General features: G+C 41.8%; 1 protein-coding gene and 1 non-coding gene across 12 annotated transcripts in view; one reads left to right on the top strand and one right to left on the bottom strand.

The window, feature by feature from the left end:
• Positions 1 to 21,002, top strand: part of HHAT (hedgehog acyltransferase) — a 404,545-nt gene that overhangs the window by 30,853 nt on the left and 352,690 nt on the right. For 8 of the 11 annotated variants that reach the window (XM_037824548.1, XM_037824553.1, XM_037824584.1 and 5 more), the window contains one exon: positions 2,732 to 2,799. In XM_037824548.1, coding sequence (XP_037680476.1) covers positions 2,732 to 2,799 — 68 coding nt within the window. Of the gene's footprint in view, positions 1 to 2,731; positions 2,800 to 11,848; positions 11,880 to 12,802; positions 12,901 to 18,805; positions 19,132 to 21,002 lie in introns of those variants that run through there. The other 3 variants (XM_037824586.1, XM_037824582.1, XM_037824563.1) reach the window with 2 other exon arrangements.
• LOC119528406 lies at positions 12,199 to 12,314 on the bottom strand. The gene has a single exon (XR_005215704.1). It is a non-coding gene; the product is annotated as a U5 spliceosomal RNA (small nuclear RNA).

Here is a 21,002-nt window from a genome sequence, read left to right as displayed (position 1 = left end):
TCTGAAGGTCATCATTCTTCCTTGATAGATATCCTGCTGCAGGTTCTCAGCTTCCGTTCTCCTGTATCAACTAAATTTTACAGCTGTGAAATTTCAGCTAATTTAAGAAAATCTGAAGACAGTGATTTCCAAAGGGGTCATGAAAGTGTCAAGGTAGATTTAATTTGTTGCAATTTAAAATGTATGTCATATAGTATTTGTGTTCCAGTTTGCTAATGCTGCCATTATGCAAAATACCAGAAATGGATTGGCTTTTATAAAGGGGGTTTATTTGGTTACAAAGTTACAGTCTTAAGGCCATAAAGCGTCCAAGGTAAGGGGGTACCTTCACTGAAGAATGTCCTTCGGTGTCCGGAAAACCTGTTAGCTGGGAAGGCATGTGGCTGGTATCTGCTTGCTCCTAGGTTGCGTTTCAAAATGGCATTCTCCAAAATGTTGCTTTTGGGGCATTTTGTCCTCTCTTAGCTGCAGCTCCTCTTCAAAATGTCACTCTCAGTTGCTCTGTCTTGGCTGAAGCTCTGAGCTCCTGTCTAAGCACTTACATAGGGCTCTTGTAAACTAATCAAGGCCCACGCTGAATGGGCGGGGCCATGCCTCCATGGAAATTATCTAATCAGTTATCACTTACAGTTGGGTGGGTCACATCTCCATGGAAACAACCAAATCCAAAGGCTCCAACTTAATCTACCCTAATATATCTGTCCCCACAAGATTGCATTAAAGAATATGGCTTTTTCTGGGAGACATACATACAAATCAGCACAGTTTGTGTCAAGAACTCATGCAGGGGTAATTTGTAGGAATTCCCCAAAACATGAGGGAGGGGATTTTTGGTCTAGAGCTGTGAGACCCTGTTTGGTTAATGAGCATTTGAAAGATGGGCAGTCCTCATGGGGATGTGATGTGAATGTTAACACGCACACTGCATTTTAATGACTTAGTATGAAAAATAGGTATGTAAAATGACTTATTAGTAATTGTTTAATATTGACCACATTTTGAAATAATAAATTTTGGATAAACTGCAATAAATAAAGTACACGAAAATTAATTTCACTTTTTTATTTTTTAAAGTGTGGCTCCTAGAATTGTTAACATTATATATGTGCCTCATATTGCATTTCTATTGAACAGCACTGTACAGATTTCATCATAACTGTACTGTCTGCAGAGGATACCTTTTTCCCACTAGAGGGTGATATGTTCCAGCTTCAGGAAGTCTGGCACTTAGTGTATGAACCTCATTGCTCCTGAATGTCCTCTTTTAAAAAGGAAGAAGAAGTAAAAAGAGCTAAGTTTTGGCTTTGTTTCAATTTTACATGATTGCATTTTTTATGAAAGTGAAACCAAAACAGAAGAGGGGAGGGGCAGAGGGGGTTTTCACTCTTTGCATTAGTAAATCCATAGGTTTCTGCCACTTCTTTGTTGGAATGCTATAGCTGGCCATTTGTTTGCTGGCTGTTCCCTCAGACTTGAGTCTGGGTGCAGTGCAGCACACACAGGAAACACAGTGTATATGCAGCTGCAGCCGAGAGGGCCAGTGACTACTGCAGTCACATGCCTCCATGGGAGGTGGGTGGAGCACGTGGATGCCGTGAGAACGGGCTCCCTGGACTTGTGCTGTGGTGCCTGGGCCGGTGCTCACTAACCCTTCCTTCTCGGTTTTCCTAGGGGCTCAGTTGCCTGTGCTTTGGGGCTGGGGCTGCTCTTCGCATCTAGTGTGTGTGAGCTGCCTCTTGATCCTGCTCTGAAACCAACCTCATTTCATGGTTATGATTTAGTGACACCGCTCTCTCCTGGTTTTCCTTTGATCTTTCTGGATAGTCCTTTTTGGTCTCCTGTGGTTTTTGTACATTTCTTGGTCCTCTAAGCACTGATTTTCCCTTTTCTGGTCTGGGTACTCTTGGTGCCTTTTTGGGGGATCTCAGCCATCTGGTGGCTTCGTCACTACCTTTATACTAGGATTCTTAGGTCTTTATCTCCAATTTAGGACACTCATGAGCTCCACCCACGCTGATCTAACTGCCTACTGGAAACCCACGGCCATCTCAAAGTCAGTCCCCATAGTATTCCTTACTTACTCCTGTTCATGGCACCCATCAGCACTATTGTGAAGTCTTAATTCTTTGTTTATCTTCCCTAGCGTACACTGGGCCCCAGGAGTGCAAAAGGCATCCGCTCTTGTTCAGGCTCACCCTTTGTGTCTCTCTCCATGTCTGGGTGTTGCATACCCTCGAGAAGTATTTGAATGAAGATTTTGTTACATCTTTCATTCTTAACCTGTTGTATTGTTTACTTAAAAAAGATGCTACTATCATTACGTTATTCCCATTTTATAATCTTGTTAGTATTATATAATGCAGTTGTGATCCCCCTGTTTTGGGGCATGATCCCTTATGAATGTTTTAACTACCTGTACAAGTGTGGCATTTGCACTAACCCTTCCATGTTTCTCTGTATTGGATGTTTTTCTCTCTTGATCCCCTTTCCTTTTGTGACCGTAATTACAAGATGAAGGGGACGTTTCTATCAGGCTCAGCATGTATTTCCAGGAACCCAGGTCGCAGAAAGCTGGAGAGGAAGGCCAAGGAGTGTGACGTGTTTCCATGTGTGTGGCTTAGTCCAGACAGCTTTTCCATTGACCTGTTCCAATTTCTTTTAGTACTTCTTGTAGTAAATCACCCCAGTTTTGTTTAGAATTGTGACTAATGGAGACTGTTTTTCTTGTCAGAACATGAAGAGGAACTGGACGAAGAATTTGAGTTGGAGACTGACACTTTATTTGGAGGACTAAAGAAGGTACTTAGTGAATAACTGATAAACTTTCTCAATTTCCAAACTTGATTTCAATATTTGACATCACTTTTGTAACTGGAGCTGACCCACGTATAGTATTCAGCAACAATTTGGAATTAAGCACTTTTCTGTTGTAAAATGTGTGTGTGTGCCCTGTGTTGGGGAAGGCATTCCCCATGGTCTTTATCTTTTTGTCCCTTGTTTGCCTTTGAAGGTACCAAAAATCTGATTGTGTAACCTTGTCATTTAGTACAAATTACACTTTTGAAAAGTTGATGAAGTTCCTTCCCAATTCACTCTTATCTTTTAGAATCGAATGTGGCCCCTGGACACTCCCCCCACCAGCTGTGGGCAACTGTAGGAATTTCTTCCTTCTTGTCTTTAAGATCCCCTGGTCATCTACCCTGCTGCAGAGCATGCTACAGGAATTCCCTTCCCCCCTTCTCCCTGGTACTACTGGGGCAATAAGCTGGCTCATTTACCTTCTGCTGCAGCTCATTTTGTCTGCTTATGTAGGGGGCAGGTGGTGGCTATTCACCTGTACCCTTCTAGATGTGATAGGTAGATTTCCATTCTTTAGAGTATGTCAGGGGTAGGCTCCAGAGCCTCTTGCTCCACTTAAGAGATGCTAGACAACTTTTTTTGTTAATTCAGTTTTATTGAGATATATTCACGTACCATACAGTCATCCATGGTGTATAATCAACTATTCACAGTATGTTCATATAGTTATGCATTTATCACCCCAATCTATTTTTGAACATTTTCCTTACCCTAGAAAGAATCAGAATCAGAATAAAAAATGAAAGTAAAAAAGAACACCCAGATCATCCCGCCATCCCACCCTATTTTTCATTTAGTTTTTGTCCCCAGTTTTCTACTTATCCGTCCATACACTGGATAAAGGGAGTGTGATCCACGAGGTTTTCACAATCACTGTCACCCCTTGCAAGCTACATTGTTATACAATTGTCTTCAGGAGTCAAGGCTACTGAGTTGCAATTTGATAGTTTCAGTTATTTACTTCTAGCTATTCCAGTGCATTAAAACCTAAAAAGTGTTATCTATATAGTGAGTAAGAATGTCCACCACAGTGAACTCTTGACTCCATTTGAAATCTCTCAGCCACTGAAGCTTTATTTTGTTTCATTTCGCATCCCCCTTTTGGTCAAGAAGATGTTCTCAATCCCATAATGCCAGGTCCAGATTCATCCCTGGGAGTCATATCCTGCATTGCCAGGGAGATTTACACCCCTGAGTGTCAGGTCCCACGTAGAGGGGAGGGCAGTGAGTTCACCTGCCAGGGTGGCTTAGTTAGAGAGAGGGCCACATATGAGCAACAAAGAGGTACTCAGGGGAGACTCTTGGGCACAATTATATGCAGATTTAGCCTCTCCTTTGCATAGACAACATTTTTATTCTTCCACAGCCCCTTTCCCTTTGAGGCTGGGTTCTTCTCATTCCTCCCCTTTCGGTTTCCAAGAGCTCATTTGAGCAGCGACTTGGATCCCAGAAAGTTCAGGCTCCAGATTATGGTTCAGGGTTCAGGTCAAGGCCAGTTATAAGTTATGTATCTGTTTTCCCAAGTGTTTTTTGATATATTTAACTAATGATAGCAAAGCATTGTAATTCTAAGTGTGTAGTTTACTAGATATATTGTAAGTTCAGTCAGCTTTTGTGGGACATAAAATATTGCTTGGATTCCAAGTTCTGAACACTTGACTTACAAATGAATCTTTGGAAGACAATTCCTTTCTAAATAGGTCACTGCCTAGACTGATATTCTGCTTTGAGAGTTGACGTAAATTGCTTAGAGCTGTAACATGTTTACCTTGATTTCCGTTTTGGTTTTCTGGGATTGCCTGCCCCCTTTTACTAGCTCTGGTCTGTTCGTAGCTGGAAGGCCCATGCTTGTCTGCCCTGGGTGGGGTGCCACTCTTAGGTTGCTCCACCCACTAGATATTTCCATGAAAGTTGGATGTAAATCGCATTTTCACATGTTGGATCCTATTGTAAATGTTTTTTATTTATTTGTCCTTTTAAGGATTAATAGTGAGACAAGAAAGGTGGGTGGTAGTATGTCTACTTCAGCGCTGAGGAAATTGGGGAAACTTTATGGAACAGTGGAATTTGAGATGTAACAGAAAGTAGCCCTGTGAGCATCTGAGATCTACTCCCTACAAACAGAACACTACTGGGTCTCTTACAACAGACCAGATGGTCATTTTTTTCTCTCCTTTTTGAGTCACAGTTCAGGCAGACATTTCAGATAATATTGTTGTTTGCCAACATATATGTTGTTTTTATGTTTATTATGTTTGCCAACATAAGGAAACATATTTTGGACTAAGAACTTTTTATCTAAAGAGAAGCAATTGTGAAACAGAATGAGAAACTGAACACAGGGTCAGGCCCTGGCATGTTTTGCAGCTACCACAGATTTTGCTGTTGGGTGGTAGGCTCAGCCCTGTTGTGTGCTGTTGCATCTACACAAAGTGACTTTGTTGTCACTGACTTCCCAGCTCCTGTCACTCCAACATGTCCAACTGCCTGACTTCTTACCTGGGGAGATGACCTCTTCTAAGCATTCTCTGGGACAGTCAGAGGGTGCTGACATTCAGCTCAACCTTGCTTTTCATGGAAAAGGGCACAAGGTGTTGAAATATACTTTTGGACCTCCAAGGACTTGGTCCTTTGCGATCCTGAGGAATCTGTCCATCTATCCATCCATTCATCCGTCCAACCACTTATCCATCTCTCCAATGCTTACTGACCACCTCCTGTTTTTCTCATAACTGTACTTACTACCTTTCATAAGGAGTGGGTGGTTTGGAATCCTAGAATTAGTTCTGGGTGAGAGAGACAATGATGAGGTCCTGATGGACTTCCAACTGAAGGAAATTGATACTGTGTCCTTGGTGAAGATCACAAAACAGACACTAGTGGTTTGTAGTGATAGGGAGTTCACTGATGTCTGTTGAAAGTCTTATTTTGGCAAAAACAGAGGTCTCATAGGAGATGGATACTCCTTGCTTAATATTTCCTTTCTTGGATATTATAGGAAGTGGTAAGCAAATGTTCTCTGATCCAAATGCTAGTCTAAAGACGTCAGTAGAAATCATGAACTTCAGAAGAAAGCTTGTGTTCTTTGACTAGTGCATACCTTGAATGTTAGTCTACTGCAGGGTGTCTCAACTTTGACAGGATTGGTTCTTTTTTGTGGGGAGTACATTGTAGGATGTTTAGCAGCATCCCTGGCCTCTATCTAGTAGATGCTAGGAGTATCCTCCCCCCAAAGTTGTGACAATATCCAGACATGGCCAAATGCTTTCTAAGGGACAAAGGGTGGCCCTTGTCGAGCACCACTGGTCTACAATGATATTTAAGTGCTTTGCCCCTACCCACTTTGCTGTGCTGTCTTACCACTGCATTGCTTACCACTGCTCATCCTGTCCCTGTGTCTGGATTGTGCCTCCCCCTTTCCTTCTCTGGTCCTTGCTGACTCCTCAGATCTCGGCCCAGGTGTCTTCCTGCCGGCAAAGCATCGCCCGACCTCTACACTGGGCTTAGTGCTCCTCATTCCTGACATCTCCCACCCTCTCTCTTTGTTTCCTTCCACAAATGCGACTTTTAATGAGTGTGTTTCTGTGCCCAAGTCCATATTGTGTACTGGGGGCATAATAGAGAAGCAGGCAGATGAGATTCACATTCTAGTTTCTCCTCGTGGGAGAGACGATAGCAAATTAATAGACAAACATAATAGTTACAGATTGAGCCAAGTGATAGGAAGGAAACAAACAAGTTGATGTGATATCTGGATCATATCTTGACAATTATTTGTACAAATTTATTTTGTATTATCCATTCCTCCTCCCCTTAGACTGTGAGCCCCATGAGGGAAAGGTTGAGATTGAATCATTTTTGTATCTTTAATGCCTGACACAGAATAGGTGAGTATTTCATTGAATTTAACTGAAGGAATAAATGAATGACACTGTGCTAGTTTGCAACATGGTAGTAAAATGCATCAATCCTAGGTGTGTGGTTGGGAACACTAGACAGACTCTTAGGTAGATGCTAAGTGGGACAGGACTTATAGTCAGAGCAGTGAAACCATCGTGGGCTCAAATAATCAAACTGCTTCTGAGAGGAGGTTGACCTCCAACTGACCTCCAAAGAATGGGTAGGTGTTTTAGTTTGCTCGTCGTTCAAGAAGATATCACAGGAAACAATTGTGTTACTACACACTAGTGTTTTAGTTTTCATGGCTGCTCAAGCAATACTGTGCAGTGGATTAGATTAAACAATGGGAATTTATTGACTCATGGTTTTGAGTCTAGGAGAAGTCCAAATCAAGGCCTCATCACGGCAGTGCTTTCTTCCTGACTGGTTCCGGGGCTGGCTGCTGGTGATCCTTGGTCCTTGGCTCCTCTGTCACTTGGCAATGTGCATGGTAACCTCTCCGTTCTCTTTTGGGTTCTGTTGACTTTCAGCTTCTGCCTGTTCCCCATGGCTTTCTTTCTCTCTGCCTGAATTTTACTCTGCTTATAAAGGGCTTTGGTAGTAATAAGATTAAGACCCATCCTGATTGAGTTGGGCCACACCTTAACTGAAGGAACCTCGTCAAAACTTCCTACTTACAATGAGTTTACACCCACAGGAATGGATTAATTTTTTAAGAATGTGGTTTTCTGGGGTACATAGCTCCAAACTACCATAGTAAGATTTGGAAAGATCATCTGTAGAGGAGATGCTGTTCCAGAAGGGCTCAGTATGATTAGAAAGGGAAGAATAAGTTAGGGAGAGGGTGGCTTGAGGTGTTGCTCCATTTAGGAAAATGAAAGGGAAGTGGGCCGGCTACTAGTCCTACAGATTTTCATGATGTTAGGGTTTTGAGGATTATAGCTCGGTCAGGATGTGCCTCTGAGCCTCCTAATTTCTTTGGTGTAAAGCTGATTGTATTCGCAGAGATGCTAGATGTGGTGGGGGAGCTTGTGTAGCTGCAGCTATCAAGGGCTGTTCAGACTCCGTATGCTGTGAGATTTGCATCCAGTTTTGTAACATCTGCTCCTCCAGTCTTTGGAATACTGTGTCCCCTCTTCCCTTACCACAGGCTCCATTGGCCTCCTGGAGCAGTTGTGCACTGGAAGCCTGGGTGTGGGAAGGGATATATTTGAGCCCAAAGTGGTTCTCTGGTGGTGCCAAGCAGATAAAGAGCATTTTAGTGCTCAAGTTCTTGTTTGATGTGGTAAATATCAGTATCTATCACATTATGATGTGGGGTTGTAGTGTCATTAAATTTTCCCTTTTATTTTCATTTCTGATTCAAGGCAGTTAGCATAATGGAACGATCACAGCCTTGGGAACTGGATGGACTTGAGTTCAAATCTGACTTTGCTGCATTTTGGAAAATCATTTCTCTCTTCTGAGCCTCAATTTTATTATTCGGAACATGAGAGGCAGATTATGGAGAAAGAGATAGTGGATATAAAACACCCATCCATGTAGGTGTTTGGTATAGAATAGATGCTCAATATATGATATTGTGGTTATGGGTTTTTTTTCCTCCCCCTTCAGTGGTTGATGACTTCCTTGCTTTGGAGTTAAGAATTGCTCATTCCTCCTTTCTGGCAAGGGAGTAATGTTCTACAGAAAAACATTTAAATATAGAAGGGGATTGTTACTTACGAGTGTTACAAGTAATCATTTCTAAATTTCTTTCCGGAGAACATATTTTCTTGTGGCAGGTTTCTGAAATTGGGGCATACCTGTAAATAAGCAGTTCTTTCGGAAGTAGACTCAGAGGACTTTACAGTGCCTGTCAGAGGGGTTAGGAGGAAAAGAAAAGGGATGCGTGACTGCTTATGTATTTGAATGCAGAGATAACAGAGGCACTTTCCTAAAGGACAGATACAGTTTTTAGCTCATGAAGTTTTGATCATAAAAATTTGAGATTTAGCCCTCTGTGTTTCAATACTGTTTATAAATCCATCTGTTTCGAAACAACCAAGGTCTGTTTTGATTCGTTTAACAAATATTCATTGAGCGCCTACGACATAAGAGACCTTCAGGCAAGGCGATAGGTGCTGAGGATGCTCTGCCATGGAACCTTCTCTGACTCCTCTCCCCTCATCATCCCATCCCCACCTCCCCAGCGTTAATTTCTCCCTTCTCTGAGTCCTACTCCCAAGGCTCCTTCCTGCACCTGTGCCATATTATAGTTCCAACTAAGCTTGAGGTTAAGAGGAATTTTATCTCTGCAAATCTCCTGCAACCTCCCAGTCGATACATAGTAGACTTTCAATAAAGTATTTGTCGGCATGAGGTGAGCATGCATATCTCTAGCTGGGGACTTCTTTTAAAGGATCAGTCCCTTGCCAATGTTTGCTTCATTTCATGTGTTAAACTCCAGGGAATTTAGAGAGTTTAAGTATTACCTCGTTTTCATTAAGCTGCTGCCTGCTCAAAGATTATTCCACTGATCCTCTTGTATCTCTGCCTTCCTCCACCTGATGGGAGCAGATTAATAAATAGTTTGTGCGTGCAGATTTTCATTCCATTCTTATTAGCAGAAAATTGGATTTTATACAGCTTTGCCCTTTCACAGAGGGGCTGCCTGGCAGAAGCAGATTCTCGTGCTCTGTGCCAGCCCCTCTGGGCAAAGAAAACACAGGCTGAAGAGTCCCTAGACTGTAGGGGCAAGAAACCCCCAGATTAGTGGCAGAAGAACGGTTCGTCAGCCCACATTGGGTATGATTCCTTCTAAACACAACAAACTCCTACTCTAATTTATCCATCAGCTGTACTGTTTTTTCTCTGGTCTCATCCCTACTAAATTTCCTTCTTGGTATGTATAAGATTTGCAGCTACAGAAAAAAATTGAGGTGGTAGCGATTTCCCAGTGATTGTATGAACAGGTATTGTGACTGTTTTATGTAAAAATAGGTTCTGCAATGGTAATGCGTAGACATTGAATTTGCTTATTAACTCAGCCACCAAGTACCCTGCTTTCCTCTCTCTCATGTCCACCAGTTCATGGAATATATTATTTGCCTTACTTTAAAGATCCCTGAAGAAGTTAGGGGCAAATAATATGAAATTAGAACCAAGAGTTTAGCGCTGCAAAACTAAGAGGTCAAGTACCTGTGTGTGTGTGTGTGTGTGAGAGAGAGAGAGAGAGAGAGAGAGAGAGAGAGAGCTAGAGGGAGAGAGAGATATTCCATATAAACACTTAGTAAAATCCTGAGGTGGTGATACGGGGTTGGAGTGGTGAGAAATTTCTCAGTCACAAACCAGTTTATAAAAACAGAAAAGTTTTGTATCCCAGGCTGTAAGAGGTGCTGTGGGTTAAGGGAAGCAGGAGGCATGGTTTATCTCCTCAAGAAGCTTTTACTCTGGGGGTGCTAGGCTAGCATATAACTTTAATAGGGGTGATACTCAAATATATAGTAAGTGGTACAGCAGGGGCATTGTTGAATAGGGACAACTGGCCCTGCTTGTGTGTCCTGGCTGAAAATGGCCCTGGCATTACATTTAATGAAGTGTTACTGTATTCATGAGTGATTGTGGTTGGTATAGCCAGAAATTGCTGGAAGAGTGTCCAACCTTGGAATGACCAGGGAAAGCTCCCTGGAGGAAGTGGACTTGAGAGCCTTGAAGAGGATTGTGTTTTGACCTGATCAAAGCCTGTTTGATTGGTCAACACAAATTGAGGTCTTTTGGTAAATCTTTTGGTAACCTCCCTGGCAATTGGAGGTCGGTACGAATTAAATGTCTCCTCTCCCACAATCTCGCCACCAGGTGGTATGCTATAGGGAACGAATCTAGTGCTAAATTTTGCCACATGTACAAACATTTATTAGTAGGCAGGTATAAAACCCATCATTGAACCTTGCTGAAAACTAGTAAAGCCTCTGTTCTCTATCTTTAGGTACTCTAACAAGCACCTTGCAGGAAAGATTGATTCTGAGGCTGATGTAATTCTATTCTGTCAGCTGGAGCAGCTGTCTTCTAGGCTGATCAGGGCATGGAGGCTTATCAAGTGGAGGGATATAGAACCAAAGGGAGTGATCGATAGACCTAGGGCAGTTCTCCCTGATGCTTTGGAGGCTGGGCTCCAGGCTTTTTATGCCTTGTCCTTACAAGGAAATTGGAGCCTGAAAATTATGTAATATATCACACATGTTGAACACTACTCTTTTCATTAGGAAAAAAAAGATTTCTAATATTTCTTATTGTCATAAACTCTCAGGTGCAGCTTTAGAAGCAAATATTGGAATTATTTGATTTGTAGCCTTTCTGGGCCTGGGATTTTCTGATTAGGGCCCTTCAAAAGCAAATTGACCCCTTCTTGATTGTGGGTTCCTGATTAGGGCACTTTCATGTGAAGAACTCCTCTTACAAGGTAGATTAAAGTTAATTTACACACACACACACACACATCCTATATAAATGTTCTAAGAGACATGATTAAGAGAAAAGAATGGTGCAGTTTGAACAGTGGGCTGAAGCTGAAATTTGGGGGGAGGTAAAGGGAAGTGGGGAGAGAGGAAACACTTCCTTCTCCCTCTACATTCCCTAAAGGTGGTGCCTGTCAACATTAAGAAGATTATTACCTTTAAAAATCATGACATGACAGTTGATAAGTCTCTGAAAAAAAGAAATTAAAAGGTGTAGCAGCATAAGAGCAAGATCAGGGGACATGAGAGAGATGATGAAGGGTGGCTTCTTTGTCTGTGACTGAAGCCTCTTTCAATGGCTGCTGAAAAGTTTGAGGTGGGTGAAGGTTATTCAAATCCTCGTTATTTTGCTCCCTGGTTTTATGAAAACAAATTTCAGACTAAATTCTGTCATACATAATAGGCATTTATTGAACATTTATTAGGCACACAGTAGGAAACAGTTTATACCAGTCTGTTCTAGGAGCTTCATGAAGTCTCATTTTTGGAGCGAATATCACTACCTTTCATGACAGGGTCCCTCCAAGGAGATATCCAGAGGAAGATTCTGAGCCCTCTCTATTTGGCATCAGGGAACCAGAAATTCTCCAAACCTGTGCTCAATATAGGACCTTTGAATACCAGGTACTTTTGCTATCACTAAGGATATGGGGTTTCAATTTTTATTGGACTTTTAAATCCTGATTATATAACGGTGGGGAACGTTTGTAAGTTGTTTCAACCAGCCCATGTTTCCAACATTAAGATACTAATTGAATACATGATAACATACTAATTAAATATAGATATAATGTTAGCAATCACAACCTTTTTTTCTCCCCACTTAAAGAAAGTCCAGCCTGAATTTGGGATTGAGTGTTCTTTAAGTGTTGCTACTTTCTATCTATTTAACTATAAAGTTATTTTCCTGAATGGTTAAGTCTTTCATTTGCACAATATAATCAGCCTTGTTAAGACAAGGCCTCAAAAAATTAGTTAAGAACTCAGAGTTGTTTCTCTCCACGGAAATCTTTAGTAAAAGGCGAAAGATTTATGCGATCTGAAGAGAAACCAGAGTATACTTACTGTTCTTCTAACTCATTCCTCCAATAACAGTAACTCCTATTGCAGTAATGGTGGCTTTTTTACTGCCCTACCTGCCAAGAGATACTTACTGCCTACAGTTATTACAAGGAATTATGTATATAAAATTCTTATACTTAGAAATGTAGAATTGAAAGAAATATTCTTTTTAAATTGAAAGAATTATATTATGTGCAGGGTACTGTGGGTATGCAAATGAGAAATCTGAGTCATCGACTTTCAGATTCCAGAAATACCTTAGTATTCATAGGGTGCCTCTGGAGCCACCATTAGGGGGCGAAGCAGTAGTCTGGCTAACTGAGATCTAAACCCTGCCCTGGTACACAGAAACTCTGGTTTTATTAGTTTTGCATATTAGGATATTGATAGATTTTTTTTATTATTAAAATCTTTTTATTTTGAAATAATTACATACAGGAAGTTGCAGAAATAGTACAAAAAGGTCTTGTGTACTTTTCACCCAGCTTTCCCAAAGGAGTAAAATATCAAACCCAGGAAGTTGACATTGGTACAGTCCACAGACCTTATTTGGATTTCGTCAGTTTTACTTGCCCTCTTTTGTGTATGTATGTATGCTTCTGTGCACTTTTATCTTGTTTAGATTCATGTAACTACCAGCACAATTAAGATACAGAGCCACAAAGAACTCCCTCCTGCTGCCTCTATAGTCACACCCACCCGTCCCTAAGCCCTGGCAACCACTAATCTGTTCTCCATTTTGGTAATTTTGTCATTTTGAGCATGTCATATAAATGGAATCATCGAGTATGTAACCTTTTGACATTGAGTTTTTTCACTCAGCCTAATGCCCTTGAGATGCATGTAAGTTGTGTGTATCAAGAGTTTATTCCTTTTTATTGCTGAGTACTACTGGTCTGTAATCTGGATCTACTACAGTTTGGTTAACTTTCATCCACTGAAGGACATCTAGGTCATTTCCAGTTTTTGCCTATTACAAATAAATCTGATAAAAACATTTATGTATAGTTTTTTTTTTTTTGGGGGGGTGTATTGTCCTGTACGCACACACATAAAGTTTGCCATTTGCACCGTTTTTAAGTTACAATTCAGTAGTATTGATCACTTTTATAAGATTGTGCTACCATCATCCACCTTCTGTTACTAATTATTTCATCACCCAAAACAGCAACTCTTTATCCTTTAAGCAATAACTCCCCATTCCCCTTCACCCCAGCCACTGGTAATTTCTACTTTCTGTCTCTGTAAATTTGCTTATTCTAGACATTTCATATAAGTGGACTCATACAATGTTTGTTCTTTTGGGTCTGGCTTATGTCACTCAACATGATGATTTCAAGATTCATCCATGTAACAGAAGTTCATTCCTTTTTATGGCTGAATAATATTCCATTGTATCGATAAGCCACATTTTATCTGTTCCTCTGTTGATGGGCATTTGGGTTGTTTCCACCTTTTGGCTATTGTGAATAATGCTGCTGTGAACTTTGTTGTATCTGTTTGAGCTCCTGCTTTCAGTTCTTTGGGGTGTATACATAGAAGTGGGATTGCAGGGTCGTATGGTAATTCTATGTTTAACTTTTTAAGGAACTGCCAGCTTTTTCCACAGCAGCTGTACCATTTTATGTACAGGTTTTTGTGTGGACGTAAGTTTTCATTTCTCAGGGATAAATGCCCAGGAGTGTGCTTGCTGTTTGAGCAGTAAAGTGATTTATTTCAAATTATTTTAGAAATAGCAAAGCATCTGGTGAAAGAAAAAGAACACTCTTCCAATAATTGCTAAATGAATCATTAGCTTGAGTTCATCCAGAGAGCAGTGCCTCTTCCATGCAGAATTCATACAAAATTAGCCGTCTTTCTTCTTTCTCCTCTAGAGATTTATGGGCCATTATGGTGAGTTTGCTGCCTTTGAACATGCCGGGAAGCGTTTCTGGATTCAAGTACCTTATAAAGGTTTTCTCTGTTCACAGATGATTTTTTCTCAATGTTTTTAGGAATAGGACATGATTTCAAAGTAAATGATATATACATAATGCTATTTAGGAAATAAATACCAAAAGATGTCTAGTATTTCTGTTACATTTCTTTTTGCAACCTTGCTGTGTATAGGGTGAGGAAAATGCTCTGTTTAGCTCCCATGAACCTCTGGACTGACTGGATCCTTGTGCAGAACAAAGGCCCCCTGTCACTATGCTTTCAGAACTCTCACCCCCACTTCCCCCATTATCATGCTCTTTCGCCCTCTGAGTCTTAGTGTGTGTGTGTGTTCGTAGACTCGAGATCATACACAGGCATGCTAGCTGCAAGGACTTCTGGGAAGTGTCATTTTTGTCTTTGACTTGTAATATATAGGAAGTCATGCTATAGTTGGAATAGTGTTGATTGAGCCCAGTGACAGTATCTGCAATATGGATCAGATGTTTTATTTTGAGAAGGTCAGTATGGTTGCTTTCCCATGGTATTTTGGATGTGGCAGCTTTTCTGAATGCTAACGTTACCCTTTTGTTAACCATATATTCACTCCTTTTCAGTCCATAGTTCCAAGTACTTTTCTTCTGTCCTTTCTTTTCACTAGTATTGGGGAATTTTGAGCAGCTCAGCTCTCTTATACTTTACCTGTGGCTGCCTCTATCTGTTTTAGGATATATGGCTTGAAAACTCCTGGATTTGTGTTTCTTGGACTATCAAAATAAAAGTGTTTTTTAATTTATTTACTTATTGATTTACTTACTTAACAAGCATGGAATAGTACTTAATAAGTGCTGACACTATTCTAAGTGTTATTTTATCTAGTTTAATTCTCATAATTATAACTTAAAATAGGTCCTCTCTTATAAGCCTACTCTCTTTTGTCCATTTTTTTTTTACAGTGAGTCACTGATATACCACAGAGTAGGCCTTGAATTGGTGAAGATAATCTACAGAGCAGATCATCCGCTAGTAATGTCCTGTGAATTCATATTCCCTAACTATGTTTATAAAGCATGGAAGGACAGGCGCCAGGATCTCCACTTTTGAATCTTTTCTACCTCTTTCCCGGCCCTGCTAGGCAATGCTTGCGTTGGGTTCTTAAAAAGAACTTGACCATTGAATTTATTCAACAAACTTTTATTGAGTATCTAATCTATGGTGGTCTCTTAGGGATACAACACTGAAAAAAATTTGTATTTCCTATCAGAGTGGAGCTCAAAGTCTAGTGGAGAGGCAGCTCAGTGACCAACAGAACAAAATACAATAAATTCCATGATAGAGGTAACCATAGTGCACTGGGGGTACACGGACGGGGCACCCTGAATCTGGGGTGGAAGGAGGAGATTAGCACAGGCTTCCTGGGAGAGGATTTTCCTATCCTGAGCCCTGAAATGTAGCTCATCATTAGCCTGATGCTTGAGGGTCAGAGGGAGCAAAGTGTGGGAAGGTCCTGCTGTGAGGCGTGTGAATACGTGTGACTACGGCGTGTTTGGGCACCGGCAGAGAGGTCAGCATGGCTGTGAGGTGGGGCTGGGAGGGAGGTTAGGTGCACTGATGAAGAGCTGGGCAGGGCCAGATTATGCAGGGCTGGTGAATCTTGCTAAGCAAGCTTCTCTGGAACCCAAAGGGAAACTGATTTGTTAAGTGGAGGATTGACATGATCAGATATGGCCTTAAAAATATTACTTTGGTGCTCAGCAGAGGGGACATAATGGAGGAAACTAGGCTGAATGTATAGAGAATAGTCCCCCAGATAGAAGTAGGCCTAGCTCAGAGTCCATGGACGAAGAAGATTTGTAGTTTTTCCTGCTGCTGATGGTGATGTGCTGATGGTGAGACTCTTCCATGGCTTTTATTAGAATTTGCTTCATCTGTAGATGGAGACCATGGAGCTGATGGCAGATTATTCAGAAATGCCATCCATGTGTGTGATAGAGCAGGGGTCCCAACCTCCTCTCACTGAGAACTAAGTAAGTGGTATGGCTAGGAGGCTTGGCAGCCTTTTAGAACAGGGCTCAGCGAACTATGGCCTGTGGGCCAAATCTGGCCCTCCGCCTATTTTTATAAGTAAAGTTTTATTGGAACATGGTCATAGCCCTTTGTTTACGAAATTGTCTACTGCTTCTTTCGGGCTATACTGGCAGTGTTGAGTGGTTGCCACAGAGGCCATATGGCTCACAAAGCTGAAAATATTTATCATCTGGCTCTTTAAAGAAAGTTAACTGACCCTGGCTTCAAAGAGATTATTTTGATAGCACAAGCAGGATGGATTTGGAGGGACAAGTTCTATTTTAGATGCATTGATTTTTCTAGCTTTTTATTTTGGGCTTCACTAATAAATCTGTTTAGCTTTCATGATCACATTTAATTCTGATTATACAAATGAGGACTGAGTAGCCCGAGGTCACACAATGGTAGGGGACAGAACTGGAACTCAAGCCTGAGTGTTTGCACAGTATGGTTTCTGACACACGCAGCACATCACTTGCTCCATCAGCCATTTCTCTGCTTTGTGACAGACACAAACTCAGGATAAAAATAGTATCTGCTGGTAATAGAAAGGTCACACCCAGGCCAACCCTAGACCTGAGTCAGAACTGCCCACTGAGGGGTCTCCCACCCCGGACCGTTCCTTGCCTTCCCCTTGGCATCCTCCTCTGAGGCCATCCGTCATGATCACTGCCTTCATTGAAGCCCACAGATCTTCATATTTGTGACATTAATTCCCTCGGTTAATTCTCTGGGAATTCTACCCATTCTTCTGTCATGGCCGCAGAGAAGTGCAGAAATCAACAGCAGCAAGTTTAACTGTATTTAGACAACTGACGTACTTGAACATTCTAATCAGGCTGCAGCTTTCCCTGAACCACGGGGAATTTAATTTTACAACTCAGAGGTCCTGACCTCTCCTTCTGGCAGGTACTGAGCCAAGATTGGCTGCACCAAGGAGACTGCAGTCACGCTTTTTCAATTCCTGATTGTGTTTGTGGATGGTAATAAATTTGTTGATCGAAACAGGTTTCGCCATTAAGTAAGTAACCACGCTGGTCTCTCTTAAAAAAGAGATGGATTCAGATGTGCTGAAAGAATTATCCAATTTAAAGAAAAATTCAGAAGCTGTAACAAAATCCTGCAGATTGACAGGATTAGGTTTTTGGGGAGCACTTTATAATAAATTGTTCTCCAAAGCCAGTTTTTCAGCCTTCTTTCCAGCTATTGCTCACAGCCTTAGGATGAAATTGGAATGTTTAAAGAGCTGCTTTCCTAATGTGTCTGCCAGAAGGATGCAGGAGGGATCAGGGCAGGAAGAGGCCTCCCTGAAGGAGCCTAACAGACTGAGTCCTGTGGTTCAGGAAGGCCCTGTGAGGCCTCGAAAACTCAAGCTTAGAATGGAAAATGGTGCCACTGCTACGGAGAGCAGTCCGGAGGTTCCTCAAAAAGTTAAACATAGAATTACTATCTGACCCAGCAGTTCCACTCCTAGGCATATGCCTGAGAGAATTGAAAACAGGTATTCAAACAAATGCTTGTAAATGGATATTCATTGCAGCCCTATTCACAGTGGTCCGAAGATGGAAGCAACCAGTGTCCATCAGCTGATGAAGGGAAAAATGAAATCTGATACATCTGTACAATGAAATATTATTCAGCCATGAAAAGGAGTGAGGTTCTAATCCATGGTACAATATTGATGAACCTTGAAAGCATCATGCTAAGAGAAAGAAACCAGTCACAAAAGGTCACATATCATATGATTCCATTTATGTGAAATACCTAGAATAGGTCATTCCATAGAGACAGAAATCAGCTTCATGGTTGCCAGGGGCTGGGGGTGGGGGGCTGGGGACTGACTGCTTAATGGATACAGGGTTTCCTTTAGGGTGATACAAATGTTTTGGAACTAGATAGAGCTGACAGTTGCACAACACTGTGAATAAACTAAATGTCACTGAATTGCACACTTTAAAATGGTTAATTTTATTTTGAGTTTTACCTCAAAAAAACACAGAAGGCTCGTAACACCTTAATCCTTTTCAGAAATCCCTAAAATGTGGAACTTCAGTTCTGTTAAATCCTAGCAAATTTTTTTTTTTATAATTTTCATGATAGATTCAGCTGCTGCTAGGAGCAGTGATTTACCGAACAGCAGGCTGGGTCCTGGAAGATCTGGCATGCAGAGCCGGCAGTGGTCTTGGTGTAACAGGCTGCAGCAGCAGGATGAATTTCTCTGCTTCACTTGGGGTGTCTTGTGGAAGCCTTGGGGTTTCACTTGGCTCTTGGTACTTGAACAACATTTCAGTCCTTCGACCTTGTGTTTATGTTGTCTTCAGCTGGAAAAGAGGCTCCAAGCCTGGGGCTTAATTCAGCCTTGTCTGGGGAATGCAAGGAAAAGAACAGAAGCTGGATCCTGGCCATCCTCCGTGATAGCAGTGAGGCATCCCAGCCAGGAGGTGGAGAGCGAGTGTTGTAATCTGGCAAGGTTTAAGAGTGATGAGATTTCATGCTAGGAGGAGGAAAGATTTACTCAGTGGTGACTTGACAGCATAAGATCCTCATTTGCCAGGACATTTTTCTTTTGACATTCTGCTCCTGAACGACTAGAGAATATTGAAAAAGATTTGAGTCTCCAGATATAAGTGCACCGGTTAAAAAGATGTCACTTGGCAACTTTAGCAATCATTCAAAAATCAAAACCTTCAAAATTAAACATTTTTAAATGTTAATGTTTGATTTTAAGTTTTAGACACAGCCTTTGTAGCCCGAGGGACTTGCTGCTTTGAAAGTCAGGCCCTGTCACATATTGCCTGTGTGACCTTGGGCATGAAGTTGAACCTCTCTGAAGGTAATTTTCCTCTCTTGCATGGTGGAATCGTAACTATATGGTAAATCGGCGTGCCGTAGCCATTTCCTCCCATTGTGGGGAAAGGCAGGCTGGGCGGGTGGGGGGCAAGCTGATTGGGGGTAGGTGTGGAACCTGGCGGCTTGGGCTGGTCCCCTGGGGGCACGATTGGGGGAGATGACCCCCTCTCAGAGTCTGTGGGTGGGTGACCATCATTCTCTTAGTATTTCTTTTCTTTAATCTGGAAAATACCTGTGTTTTCCGCTCTGAAAGGAACCTTAGACATCAGGCTAGTTCATCCCTTCATTTTACACACAAGAAGAGCCAGGTCCAGATAGTTAGGTGACTTGCCCTGTTCACATAGGGGTGGATCCAGGAGGAACATGCTGGCTGCCTGCTGCCATCACTCACTCCCCACTCCCTCTCCACTTTAAAAAAGGCTTGCTAACTGTTGGGCACGCATGGTACAAATTTGATTAAGTTAAGGTTCTTGCTCTCAGGGAATTTATCATTTTTTCCCCATAAAGAGAAAATACATGAATTAATGATAATAAAAGTGCTGTAATAAATATTCTATAATAAAAGTGCTAGAAATAAGGTGTGAATGACAGACAGAGAATGGGGGAGGCGCACTGGGAGCAGGGAGGGAAGGGGGCAATGAAGTCTGCCTGGCAGGAGAAGGCTTCACACTTGAGCTGACTTTTAATGGTGCTGTCTATCAAATGCTTATGTTCTGCATGTCGTTGGTCTGGCTTTGTGGTTATGGGGACATTCAGGTGACACCCTCTAGGATGGAGATAATTTGGTCAGACTGTGGTGTGTGTGATGGGTGGGGCTGGGGGAGACCAGGTAGAGGGTCTAACACAAGTAGAGGCATCTTGGGAATGGGCTTTCTCTTTGGTACAAGACAGGCCTGGGTTTGAAACCCAGCTCTGTCCTTTTATTAGCTTTGGGCAAATAATTTGCCTTCTCTGACCTCCAATTAACTCATCTGTAACATCAAGTTTAAAAAAATCTATTTTAAGGATTGCTGTGAGACTATAATTAGAAAGCCCACATATAGGATGTTAGTCATTGATTTGTATGAGACGGAAAGAAAGGTCTCTGTCAGTTACACTAAAAATGTGGTTGAGTCAGACCACTGCTGCTTCTCTTGTAGTGCAGTTGGGTTTAGAGTGTGTCTTGGTTGGGGGGTGTGGTGGTGGTGGTGCTGGGGATATTGCAGTTTAGACTGTCAGCTCTTCAAGGGTGAGGAATTCTTTTATATTCTCCCACAGTACCTAAAGCCGAGCTCTGCTGATATACAGGAAAAGAGGCAGTTAAGAACACCTGGCCTAGACCTTTTGCTTTGCTAAGAATAGGAAAAACCGGGTTTCACTAGGAAGTTAGAGTTCCAGTTTTAGAAACCCAGAGCTATTGTGTCTTTCAGAATTCTCAGTATTGCCTGCTTTCAGATAGAAAGCCTCAGAATAAATAACCAAGTTTGTTAATTCAGTTTGTTTATTCAGTCCAATAAATTCTTAAAACTTGGTGCTCAGAGCTTTCTAAGGTGAATGTCATGATGGTTGCTCTATGTTTGTGAATGCTCGGTAGTTGCTTTAGAGCGTGTGTCCCTACCCGGGCATGGACTGGGGTGGACGGAACAGTTAGGATTCTCTAGGTTTCTGAATGTTCAGCTGTAGGAGCTGTGGTGCTGTAGAACTTGGCTACTCAGAACGTGGTCCCCGGCCAGCAGCCTCGGCGCCACCTGGGAGATGATTGGAAATACGGAATCCCAGGATCCCCATTTCCCCAAGACCTTCTGACAGAATCTGCATTTTAGCAATATCCACAGGTGATTTGTGTGCACATGGAAGTTTGAGAAGCACTGATGT

This window comes from Choloepus didactylus, chromosome 2, assembly GCF_015220235.1.
Source record: "Choloepus didactylus isolate mChoDid1 chromosome 2, mChoDid1.pri, whole genome shotgun sequence".
Taxonomy (NCBI): domain Eukaryota; kingdom Metazoa; phylum Chordata; class Mammalia; order Pilosa; family Megalonychidae; genus Choloepus; species Choloepus didactylus.
Note: the sequence above shows the minus strand (reverse complement) of the source record. Positions and strands in the feature narration are given on the sequence as shown.